This window comes from Natator depressus, chromosome 2 (assembly GCF_965152275.1).
Source record: "Natator depressus isolate rNatDep1 chromosome 2, rNatDep2.hap1, whole genome shotgun sequence".
NCBI lineage: Eukaryota > Metazoa > Chordata > Testudines > Cheloniidae > Natator > Natator depressus.
Genome location: NC_134235.1, coordinates 63,699,730 through 63,712,943, shown reverse-complemented (window position 1 = coordinate 63,712,943; position 13,214 = coordinate 63,699,730). Strand labels below are relative to the sequence as shown.

Here is a 13,214-nt window from a genome sequence, read left to right as displayed (position 1 = left end):
CACTCTCACAAATCTTGGGAGACAGGCCAGTCCTTGCTTACAGACAGCCCCCCAACCTGAAGCAAATACTCACCAGCAACCACACACCGCACCACAGAACCACTAACCCAGGAACCTATCCTTGCAACAAAGCCCGTTGCCAACTGTGTCCACATAGCTATTCAGGGGACACCATCATAGGGCCTAATCACATCAGCCACACTATCAGAGACTCGTTCACTTGCACATCTACCAATGTGATATATGCCATCATGTGCCAGCAATGCCCCTCTGCCATGTACATTGGTCAAACTGGACAGTCTCTACGTAAAAGAATAAATGGACACAAATCAGATGTCAAGAATTATAACATTCATAAACCAGTCGGAGAACACTTCAATCTCTCTGGTCGCTCGATCTCTGACCTAAAAGTCTCAATATTACAACAAAAAGACTTCAAAAACAGACTCCGAAGAGAGACTGCTGAATTGGAATTAATTTGCAAACTGGATACAATTAACTTAGGCTTGAATAGAGACTGGGAGTGGATGAGTCATTATACAAAGTAAAACTATTTCCCCATATTAATTCCCCCGCCCACTGTTCCTCAGACGTTCTTGTTAACTGCTGGAAATGGCCCACCTTGATTATCACTACAAAAGGTTTTCCCTCCCCCCTGCTCTCCTGCTGGTAGTAGCTCATCTTAAGTGATCACTCTCCTTACAGTGTGTATGATAACACCCATTTTTTCATGTTCTGTGTGTATATAAGTCTCCTCACTGTATTTTCCACTGAATGCATCCGATGAAGTGAGCTGTAGCTCACGAAAGCTTATGCTCAAATAAATTGGTTATTCATTACACAGTATCTCTTAGTATCTTTTATAAATGCAGCTATAGTCATAGTATATGTACTAAGCCAAAGTATACAGTCAAAATTGTTATATTCACACAAGACAATCCAAAATATTAGATACCTGTCTTATGATGCAAAATTGAAGTGCAGTTGCTGTGATTAAAAAGTAAACATGTAAATAAAATATTATACAGATACTTCACTCTGGTATACATTGTGTTCATGAGAATTGTCATTATAAAGTCAATATGGCACTAATATCCGTGGCTGACCACTACAAGATCTTATCTTTTTAAATGTTTGTTCAGTTTATAGTTAGCTATTTTACTTGGAACACTGTTTGCAAATACATATTTTGCATGCACAGTTTAGGTACAACTTTTTAAAAGTGTAATCCCTCCTGTCCAAAATGAAGGTAAGCAGAATGGACAGGAAATAAATACATCACTCTGCACACGTAACAGAATCTGAGTTAAGAATGAAATAGCCCCAGCTATTACAATTACCTTATGTAACTCACAAAATATGATGTCATTTTTTTAGTTGTCCAATCCAAGTACACTATTTCCTAACCTACAATAATAAATTTTCACCTAGACTTCTTAGGAAGTCGAAAACGAGTAGTTTTGTGTATCAATCACTCAAGCTCACCTGTCTGTTGTAAAGGAGTCTTTATGGGTATGAAACTTCAAGACCAACAATTAGATTTTGTAAGAAACAAGGTTTAAGGCAACATAGAATCATTTAGAAATGTTTCTCTTTATGATTTGTAATAGTTTTTTTGTCTGAATATAAGCTTTCTTTTGTTTCATTTGCAAACCCCACATGGCAATGTTGTGTTACTGCATGTGAACCAGAAAATGAAGATGACTGGTCCCTTTTTATTTCACAAAAAGTCTCTTATTTGTATAAATACATGCTTTTTACCAGTTTAAATTTCTGGAGGGTGGATCAATTGATGATGCTACATTTGAGAGGAGAGATACTTGCCTCTAACAATAGTTCTCTGAAGTTAGTGTCTATGCATGCATGCTCCCCTATATTTTCCTTCTGGAAGCTGGTTCATTAAGGTTCATGCTATGGTTAAAGTCTGGGTCAAAAATAACTTATTACTTCAAACAGATGTGGTATGACTATCCCTTATGGTACCACTGCTGCATATCTGATTTGAGGTAAAGATCTAACTAATAGATATGAATAGTTCCCTTGATGGGAAGCACATGAAAGCCATGTGAGGTACGTCTCTAAAGAAACTGCTTTTGGAGTCTTTTTACTTGTCCAGGTAAGTAACTCTGTCTCTTCTTTGGTCATCTTAGTGACTTAGAGTCTAGAAGAGAAGTGAAAAAAGAAGAAGGTGAAGCATTTGCACGAGAGCATGGACTTATTTTTATGGAGACATCTGCCAAAACTGCTTCTAATGTCGAGGAGGTAACTGCTCTTATAATTGTTCTTGATAACCTTTTAATTAAACAGTTGGTTTTAAGCTTTTAATCTTTTAACATACTTTCCCACTCCTTTATCCTGAAATTTTTTGGAATCTCATTTTACTCTCCCTTTTAGAAATATGACTTGAACCCTACTCTTCATTTTTCTATTTTGTTTTTTTTAATATTCTGAGACAAAGTTCAGTAAAATGTAGCGGACACATCGGACTGAGTAAATTGCTGAGATTGCAGTGTTTAACTTCCCTGCTATACTACCTTTCTACAAGAATTGACAGATATTTATCAGTTTAAGAAAGCTAAGATGTACATTTACAGCATTTCAAATATAGTGTCAAAATACTGAATGTCGTAAACCTAGTTTGCCATATGCCTCTTCCTCGCGTTTCTGTTAGCAAAAAATCATTGGTCACCCGATGAAATTAATAGGCAGCAGGTTTAATACAAACCAGAGGAAGTACTTTTTCACACAACTCTCAGCTAATCCGTGGAACTCATTGCCATGGGATTTAGTGATGGCCAAGAGTATAATTGGGTTAAAAAAAGAACTGGATAAGTTCATGGAGGATAGATCCATCAATGGCTAGTAGCCAAGATGGTCAGTGATGACCCTAAACCTCTGATTACCAGAATCTGGGAGTGGAAGCTGGGAATAGATCACTCTATACTTGTCCTGATCAGTATGCTCCCCCTGAAGTTCTGATATAGGCTGTTGTTGGAGACAGGATACTGGGCAAGATGGACGATGCTCAGACTCTTCTGTTCTAGTATGTATTTCTGACTGTTAAGTCTGATTTTGGCACTTTTCATACTGTGTTCACTTTTGATAGTGGATTTGTTGCCCATTAGCTGTCGGATATCAAAAGGAAAAACAAGGTAAAACTACTTCTCGTAGAAGGAAGCTGGAAATAGAATCACAGCCTTCTTACACCCAGTTGAGGCATAGGGCTTTCATGTGCTGCAATCAGAAGTAGTCCAGTTCTGTCTAGCGAAGTTGAATACAAGCTTCCTGAGCTACGTAAGATATAAATTCTCTCTGCCTGCTGGAGGGATCCGTACTTTGTATGAGTCAAGCTCACATCTAAAGTCACTAAACAGGCTCCTACTTATATTTTCCCAGACTGGTCCATGTTTCATGTGGTCTAAAGCAGTATTGCTCAAGCTATCTGATGTGGGGGACCGGCAATTTTTTTTCCCAATGTGCGCACAGACCGGCAGCCGATGGCTTGCGGACCGGTACCAGTCCGCGGACCACCACTTTGAGTATTACTGGTCCAAGGCACATGTATTCACCAAAATAAACTTTTAAATTTACTGAAACTTTCACAATGGTGCAAATTCAGTGCCTGTGAAATTTCAGGTGACTTGGTTTCACAGTGGCAAAATTGGGGTGGAAGTGTGAGGGTGAGTGTTAAATCAGGGTTATAAGTGAAGACTTGCTTCAGCTTTAACTAAGCCGACATGTCTTCATAATATGCAGGTATAGAGTATGTGCATCCCAAGTTGAGCAAATTTTGTAATGTATTTACCTCATCAATGGCAAGAATTTCTAAAAATGGGGAGGCATTAGAAGAATGTGGGGGAAGTAGTGTGACACTGATATTCTTCTCCATCCCCACGTAATCCCCCAGAAGAATTTTGGGGCAGTGAGCCTGATGATAACCACCCAGGAAATCCAATTTCAGTTGCTAGTAACATAATGGAAGAAATATTGAGATCAATAAGCCTCTAGGGGATAATGGTACCATGAACAATAAACTGCATGCATTCATAAAATAGACATCATCTCACTTTTTTGAACAGAATTAGGCTATTGATGGTCTCTAGTGAATTTAGTAGGACAGTCAATTAATTGCAGTTAACTCATGCGATTAATTAAAAAAAAATTAATCATGATTAATCGCAGTTTTAATCGCACTGTTAAACAATAGAATACCAATTGAAATTTATTAAAGATTTTGGATGTTTTTCTACATTTTGATATATATTGTATTCTGTGTTGTAATTGAAATCAAGGTGTACATTATTTTTTATTACAAATATTTGCACTGTAAAAATGTTAAAAGAAATAGTATTTTTCAGTTCACCTCATACAAGTACTGTAGTGCAATCTTTGTCTTGAAAGTGCAACTTATGAATGTAGATTTTCTTTTTTTGTTACATAACTGCACTCAAAACCAGAACAATGTAAAACTTCAGAGCCTACAAGTCCACTCAGTCCTCCTCCTTGTTCAACCAGTCGCTAAGACAGAAAAGTTTGTTTCCATTTACAGAAGGTAATGCTGCCCGCTTCTTATTTACAATGTCACCAGAAAGTGAGAACAGGCATTTGCATGGCACTTTTGTAGCCGGTATTGCAAGGTATTTACATGTCAGATATGCTAAACTTTTGTATGCCCCTTCATGCTTCGGCCACCATTCCAGAGGACATGCTTCCATGCTGATGGCACTTGTTAAAAAAAATGTGCTAATTAAATTTGTGACACAATTCTCCCCCAAAGAGTTCAATGTCCCCTGCTCTGTTTTACCTGCATTCTGCCATATATTTCATGTTATAGCAGTCTCGGATGATGACCCAGCACATGTTCATTTTAGGAACACTTTCGCTACAGGTTTGATAAAATGTAAAGAAGGTACCAGTGTGAGATTTCTAAAGATAGCTACAGCACTTGACCCAAGCTTTAAGAATCTGAAGTGCCTTTCAAAAGTCTTAAGAGAGCAACACTCCGATGCGGAAACTACAGAACCCAAACCACCAAAAAAGAAAATCAACCTTCTGCTGGTGGCATCTGACTCAGATGATGAAAATGAACATGCGTTGGTCCGCACTGCTTTGGATTGTTATTGCGCAGAACCCATCATCAGCATGGACGCGTGTCCCCTGGAATGGTAGTTGAAGCATGAAGGGACATATGAATCTGGCATGTAAATATCTTGCGACGCTGGCTACAACTGTACCATGTGAACGCCTGTTCTCACTTTCAGGTGACGTAAACAAGAAGTGGGCAACATTATCTCCTGAAATGTAAACAAACTTGTTTGTCTGAGCGATTGGCTGAACAAGAAGTAGGACTGAGTGGACTTGTAGGCTGTAAAGTTTTACATTGTTTTGTTTTTGAATGCAGTTTTTTTGGTACATAATTCTACATTTGTAAGTTCAACTTTCATGATAGAGATTGTATTACAGGACTTGTAGGAGGTGAAATGAAAAATACTATCTTTTGTTTTTTGTAGCACAAATATTTGTAATCAAAAATAAATATAAAGTGAGCACTGTACACTTTGTGTTCTGTGTTGTGATTGAAATCAATATATTTGAAAATATAGAAAACATCCAAAAATATTTAAATAAATGGTATTCTGTTATTGGTTAACAGTGAGATTAATCATGATTTAATTTTTTTAATCGCTTGACAGCCCTAGTTATAATAGGAAAGCTTTATGAAATAGGAAGGCTTTGCAGAGTTTCCTAAAAGAGGTAAAGAGCACTTTTTAATTATCTTTTCAGGCAGTACTAAGTTAAGAGGTGGCATGAACAGGAAATAATCAAAGGGATCTAGAGAAGTTAAAACTGTAAGCAGGAAATAACGAGCTTTGGCTTATAACACACGAGATAATGGGTATGGGGAAAATGAGGGAAATACTTAAGAAAGCATGATGCTAAAAGAAGCCTAGGTGAGATGGTGGACACAAGTAAAATTTGATTTTACGTTGAAGGATGGGCAGGCAGTGCTGTTTTGAGCTGCATAGGCAAAAGGTGTCACATTGTGAAGAAGTGAGGTGAATAATGGCTTTCCATAAAACATTGTTGAAGCTGCACTTACCTGCATTCAATTCTGGATACCAGTCGGTAACAAAAAGATGTCAAGAAATTGGAGGGTGTCCAAAAAGAGGTTATTTCTGGCCTGGAGGGATTAATTTATGAGGAAGGAATTATAAAGAACTAGAGGGACATGGTCTTGCTAGCCCTCTTTACTCAAAGCTCCCATTGACTTCAGTTGACTTCACAACTGAAAGGTGGTAAAATGATAGTTTACATGTATTTGAAGATAATCCAACTAGAATTAATGAGATGAAACAAAGCAAAAGTCATGTGGGTCAGATATCAGGAATGTTTATCTTAATGGTGACTTACAGATTATTTTTCCAAAGGGAATAGTGGAAAGAAACATCATTGCTTGAAAAATAAATTTGGACTATAAAATGCCTTAGTATATGTACTGTTTGGAACAGTTCTGCATTGACAGGGAGATGGATGTGATGACCTAACAGATTTTCCATATTTAATTTCTTTAAATATCTGGATTGTTACAGTAACATCTAATATTTCCAAATTAACTCTCATCAAATAAGCATCAAAACAGATTTATACTACTTTCCACTTTTTGTCTATCAGAGACATTGTCAAAATGACTATTGAACCAAGATACGTTTTTACTTAATTAACCATAACTATGCCAAGAGCTATTATAGCCTCTACAGAGGTGGTTCACTATCTTTTCCATGTAGGTGGTCCCCTGCCTTCTATCCCTTCCCATTTAGCAATATGGAAAGAACAGGGAGGTTGCAACCTCCAGGTTGGGAACCCTGATCTTAGTGCTATAAGTATCCAAAATAAACCCCACAAGCCATATATTTTATGTAGCTAATAGGTATATGAATTATGCAATTTAAGAAATATTTAAAGCAGCATAAGCACCTGCCAGCCCACTAGACCCTTTTTTGTATCCCAGTTTGTGGAGGCTTTTTGCATTTTAAACTTACATCATATATTTTACAGATCTTAGCTCAATTTAAAAGACACAAAGCAGTTAAAAACTGAGGGCACAAAAAGTGTCGTAGGAAGCTGGCAAGAGGGATTGGGAGATGCTTATGCTATTTTATAATAGCAGGTATTTACATAGGTATGGAAATACACAGTTAGTCCACTATACTAATGCACTAGTTGTCCTTTGTCTAGTTATAGAGCCAGGGAGTTTTCTGTTTTTCCTTTTTAAAAAAGAAAGAAAGATACACTAATGCCACATTAAGGTCATACAGTTGGGTGTTAAATTGTATTGTGAATCCTTAACTTTTCCTCCCTTATACATGCATTACAACTGGATCTTTCAATTCTTGATCACATTACCTTAGATATGTATTGTGATCTTTGTGTGTGAACATGTATATAATGCACATGTACAAAGGGGTAAAATTTAACTTCAACCTATATATTTCTTGAATGTGCACTGTACAGCCATAATCTTGAATTAGCATGGCATTATGCATTTAATAGGTGACAAAAACATTTTGGATAAAGGGAGCACCAGGTTGAGTTGTTGGTGTTGGCTGTAAGCAGTAATAGTCTCATTTTAATGGGAAGCAGCATGGTCCATTAGATTAGGAATCGGGAGACTTTGATTATATCTCCTGGTCTGCTACTGACCTGCTGTGTGATCTTGGGCAAGTTGCTTCACCTCTCTGTGTTTCAGTTTCTTCATATGTAAAATGGAGATAATGCTTTACCCTGCTTTGAAACTTTTTGAGAGCTATAGGTAAAAAGTGTTTTATAAGAACTAAATATCCTCTCCTTTTAAAAGGTAAAGTAACAAATTCCTCTTAGCATCTAATGGAGAGAGAAATGTTAGGGTAGATTAGTTCTGAACATACTGAGTCTCTCACACCAACTGGACCTTGAACTTTCAAGAGACTGGGTTTCTGCTCCCAAGAGAATCATTGGTTAGTGCACTGGGCAATCCCAAGTAATGATGAACAGTACGTTCTGTCTCATGCCCCTATCTCCATGTTACCATGATCAGGTGGTGAGGAAGAAGGGGGACAAAGTTAGCAGAGCCCAAGAAGGGATAGAGCTTTACAGCAGTTATTGACATATTGAATGGTGGGTTAGTATCTGCAAATGAGGGATCAGCAGATGATTCATTGGGAGACAAATAGCTGGGCCGTGAGGGAGGAATGGATAGTTCAGTGGCCTAGTAACACATACAAAATCTAGGTTGTTAGTTTGAACACAACCCAATTCATTAATATCCCAAAGTTGCTACTATCTTACTACTGCACAGTGGCTACTGTGAAATAAATTAGTGGTCAGTACTTCCTGTTAGGGTCATCACATGAATTGCATTCGCCACCTTTTGGTAGAGTACACTTGTGGAGAGTGCAGGGAGAGAGGTCGCAGTCATGAGGTTATGGTCATGAGGACTGAACTGTCTTTCCACTCTGGTGAAATATACTGGGACAGAGTTGACGCACATTGACAGGGTAGAATAGGGGAGTTTATTGAAGAGTTGTCTATGCTGGTCATATTTTATGGATACTTGTGGCTCCAGAGCGGCTGCTTCAACTGTCTTCACAAGTACTACATTCATATTTAAAAAATTATGGAGATGTCAGATTCTAGGTTCCATTATTTTATGGGACAATAAAGGGACTGTTCATCCTAAGCTAGTACCCTTCTTCCTCCTTCCCTCCCACCTAGTTAAATATGAGTGAGTTACTGCTGATGGACAAGATGAGAATAACATTTGATGTTGTTAGATGGAGTATATTCCTCCTAGAGTAGGTAGGGGAGTTGGAGATAAACTATGAGGAACCCGGTGTCCAGTGGGAATAGAATTTAATGGCAAAGTGATTTGTCAATATGGATATTGAAGTCTCCCAAGGTAAAGGATTGTCTCTCTCTTGAGGGTGTTAAGAAGTTAATATTAAGGAGTTGTTTAAGGGACCTTGAGTTCTCGCTGTTCAGAAGTGGTTTTGAATCAGTAACGTCATATTAGTGGATTAGTTGTGTAGGATCAAGTCTCATGGTATGTCTACATGGTAGGCTTAGCCTGCGCTCCTCCCTGTATTTGCCCAAACCTTCCTTCTGTCTACACACACAACTTTCAGGTATGTGCTCATTTGTGTTTTGAACCCATGCTTGCTTTCATGGCTGGGGGTATGGTTAAAGCCTAAACTGCGCTTTAGCTTTGGCCAGCACATGCCCACTTTGCAGTGAGATGCAGGCAAATGCCAGTCCTCCACTGCCCTTCACACCGTTTCCCCTCCCCCAAGGGCACAGGCAAGTTCTCCTGCAACTGACAGTTGACTGGAAAGAATTCTAGACTATCTCAACACACAGAACCATTGCATATGCCCCAGACACACACAACCAAGTGTAGAAACAGTAAGGACACAGAAACATGGAGAGGACTTTGCTGTGGGAATGCTTTATACTAAGGCTGGGCTAACCCAGGTACTCAGATGTTGGCACCACTCACCTGGGTAATTATCAGATTGATAGTGGAGCACTGACTAGTCACATGGTACTGGTTCTTGTTTCCAGCTCTTAAATTGCACTAAAGGAAGCTAAAAAAAACCTTACTCTTTTCTAATATTAATTATCCATGTAAGTAATTAGTGTAGCTTCCACAAGGATAATATCTGATAACAAATGGGATGGAAGGTGGCCCTAGAAACTCTCCATTAAGAAGTGATGCATATTATTTAAAAAGAGGGGGAAATTGACAAACCCTGAACAAAACTGAACTGTTCTCAGAGACCAGCCTTTCTCCAAAGTAAACTTATTTTTTAAAAGCACACTATATTGCACTTCTGCCAGTTAAGTTTGCTTGGTTGGGTGATAGGATATTTCTTTTAAACTTTAATCAGAGAGTAATAAACAGCTATTAAACATCTTGATTTGGCTAGCAGAGATTCTAGTTTATATAACTTGCAGAACGCCATGCTAACATTAGGGGTCTTAAACCTCATAGGTAGACCTATTAAATTCACTTTTTAAAGAATAGGGGACACTTAAGATTTGTAGTGACAATGCATAGATGCATGTTCACTGACAAGTTATCTCTGTTTCTAATATGAAGATATATTTAGCTTCACTTCTGCTTTCAAGCACACCCTTTAGTTTGTTCTAGAATTAATGTATGACAGTCTGTGCTCAATTGCATCTTATTATTTAATGGTGGAAAATAAGAATGAACATTTAATTCCAGGAGTTGGCTGAATAGAGATGAATATCATATCTGACATTTATTTCTGGCTAACTAAAATTCCAACTTATTTTTAAATTTTCTTGGTTATTTATCCTCAAATTGTTATAGCACATTACCTATAAATTTTTGACAGTATTTCAGATTGTTGACCCGGTCAGCTGAAAATTTGAATTAACAATTGATAACTTTAATGTGGCCACCAGATGGCAGCATGTTACGTGAACAGAAAACAGGTTGATGTTTTTTAGTTTTAAGCAAAGGAAGAGTTTGTTTCCTTTTATTGCTGTATTTCTGTTTAATTTTTCCACTACTTTTGTGTTCATGAAGCTTCAAAAATCAGCAGTGATTGATTCATTTATTTATAGGCTTTTTTGTAGCTCTCATCTTAGCATCTGAGACCCTCACAAACACTGTGCAGGATTTATCCTTGCCATCAACTTCTAGGGTAGAGAGATGATGTTATCTCCACTTTACAAATTGGAAAAGCAAGCCACTCTTTTAAGTGACCTGACCAATGTGTGTCTCAGCCTGCAGCAAAGTTAGGAATAAAATCCGGATTTCCTGAGTCCCAGTCTAGTGCCTTAACCTCAAGATATCTCAATGAATCGATTCTTCTTTATTTGTGGACTCGTGAAGTATTAAGACAGCTGCATGCAAGCGATTCACTTACTCCAGATCTGGACTCCCAGTAGTAATAGGCAGAGCGAGTTCATTCTTCCTGCTTGTTAGTGGTAGGGTCCAGTGAGCAAAGGCTACCTGTCTTGCTTGTTTGGTAGTGTAGATACCTACTGCAGTTGATATCCTAGATGATTATTAAGGTGAGTTGGATTGTTGGAAATACTGATCTCATATTGCTTAGCCAGTAAGCATTCATGTGTGTTTGCTTTAAGGGAATCAGAAGGTCAATGTGCTCCATAAATTCATGAAATACCATGTTTTTTTTATTTTCACCCCCAGATAGTTTTCCAATACAGACTGATCTAACACCGTTCATATAATCTCACTGATGACTTTATGCTTAATTATGAAGATGAAAAACTGAGGCTTAAACTTGCACATGGAGATCCCTGGTTGTAATTATTTTTTGTAATAGTTGTGGGACATTTTAGTCAAATGGAGGTCACATAAACACATGAAATTTCAAAACATATATTGAATGTTTCACATAGTACAATCAGCATATAAATGACTTTTGGTAGAAAGTCAGTTATGCTGAGTTCACCCACTTTCTTTTGCTAATTGGGGCACTATAGAATCCTGAAATTGGTATAGAGCTCTTAATGTGAGTCAACTACAATTTTTAGTTAGTTTTCTTAAGACTCATATTTTTAAGTCTACCGATGGTTTGAACCATATGAATTTCTAGGAAATTAACTGAAAATTGTAGGTTTCTTTATTTTTTAGTGGTAGATATGAAGTGTTTCACTTCCATAGGTGACTAGTTCTTTCAGAATCAGTGTCAGCGAAGAAAATTTTAAAAAGTAAACTTACCAAGTATTGTTATAGTACATGAAAATCCAACTTTTTTTGAAATCAGGATTAAAGTTAATATATAACTTCATAGAAGTGGTTATTTCCCAGTGCAGCAGGCTAATGCACAGTGCATTACCACTAATAGTTGGTGCTGCAGAATTACCGGTGTCAAGTGGTTAATCTGTTACTTAAGTTTTCTAAAGATAACCAGTTGAATTAGAATATTTTTATTACTTTTTCCTACCATTGTTAATCACACACTTTTGTAGGCCTCAGTTCAGTAAGTGTGTGCCTAGCATGAAGCACATGAGTAGTCACACTGAAGTCAAAAGGACTATTCGCATTCTTAATGTTAGGCATATGCTTAAGTACCTTGAAGAGTAGGAGCCCTGGTTGTGATCCGGGTTCCAAGGTCACTGAACAAAAATGTTTTACATTTGATTATTTCATATGAGTGACTGAAGTACTCTAAAACGGTTATCTGCTGAATGTTAAGTTTGAAATACCTGTATTTTCTTTAGAGAGACTTACCACTGTATTTTGTAAGATTTATGCTCATAAATTACAATGCCGTTTTCTTTGTCTAAAATAAACAAAGCCCTTGGAACTTATTTTGATAGTTTACCTTTTATTTTAATAGAATTAACAGTAAGAGGTAGGCATGCTCAGACAGTGACTTCTAGGACTAGTCGTCTTGTATGTGCCAATTGTTAAGTGCTTGTTTACATGAAGTTATCATAACACATTTTCAGGACTTCATGGTTCTGTTTAATGTTCTAGTTTAATGGAAACAAGTGAATATCCACATAAGAGCTTCCAGCTGTGTGAATTTCACAAGCTTTGACCATAGTTTTCAATTAGTCCAGTGTATAGGGCCATTGCAATAATTAGTCCGTTATCAGAAACAAAGATAAGTTTCTTCTTTATATTGAAAACTTCAATTTCTGAGGAATGTGAATCAATTCGTAGTTGGCTGAAAGCCAGTTTCTTCTCCTCCTCAACTCTAACACACGGTTGAAAAACGTACTCTCTTCCTAAGTGCCTGTGAATCTGCAATGATTAATTCTTCTCATTATTTTGCTGCAAATTCTCATGACCCTCTGTGATGATTCGATCACCCACTTAGAGTTTATGCATATTCATATCTTTCCGCTCCTGCTGCAGTCGTTCAAGTCTCCTTCACTGGCTGTGGTGTGTGCTTGGTGCAGTAATTGAGCTGCAGTAGATTGATTACTCTGGGGAGCTGTAAGGCCTTTAAAGGTGAAAACATATCAGTCCTGTTAATTAGGAAACAAAGCTCTGGTGGCAAGTTCAGCAGTCAAATGCTTCCAGTGTAGAAATGAGGAAAGGTATGATTTGTTCCTCTCCATGAACCCTGTTTACTTTTTTATATTTGAATTAGATCCATATCAGCTGTGGTGGGCTTGTGCAGAAGATAGAATCCCTTTTATGATTATACAGAGATGGTGTTTCAATC

The 13,214-nt window shown here is 37.6% G+C and overlaps 1 protein-coding gene across 1 annotated transcript in view; it reads left to right on the top strand.

The window, feature by feature from the left end:
• RAB2A (RAB2A, member RAS oncogene family) overlaps positions 1-13,214 on the top strand; it is a 77,942-nt gene that overhangs the window by 53,831 nt on the left and 10,897 nt on the right. The window contains exon 6 of the mRNA XM_074944335.1: positions 2,151-2,262. Coding sequence (XP_074800436.1) covers positions 2,151-2,262 — 112 coding nt within the window. The remainder of the gene's footprint in view (positions 1-2,150; positions 2,263-13,214) is intronic.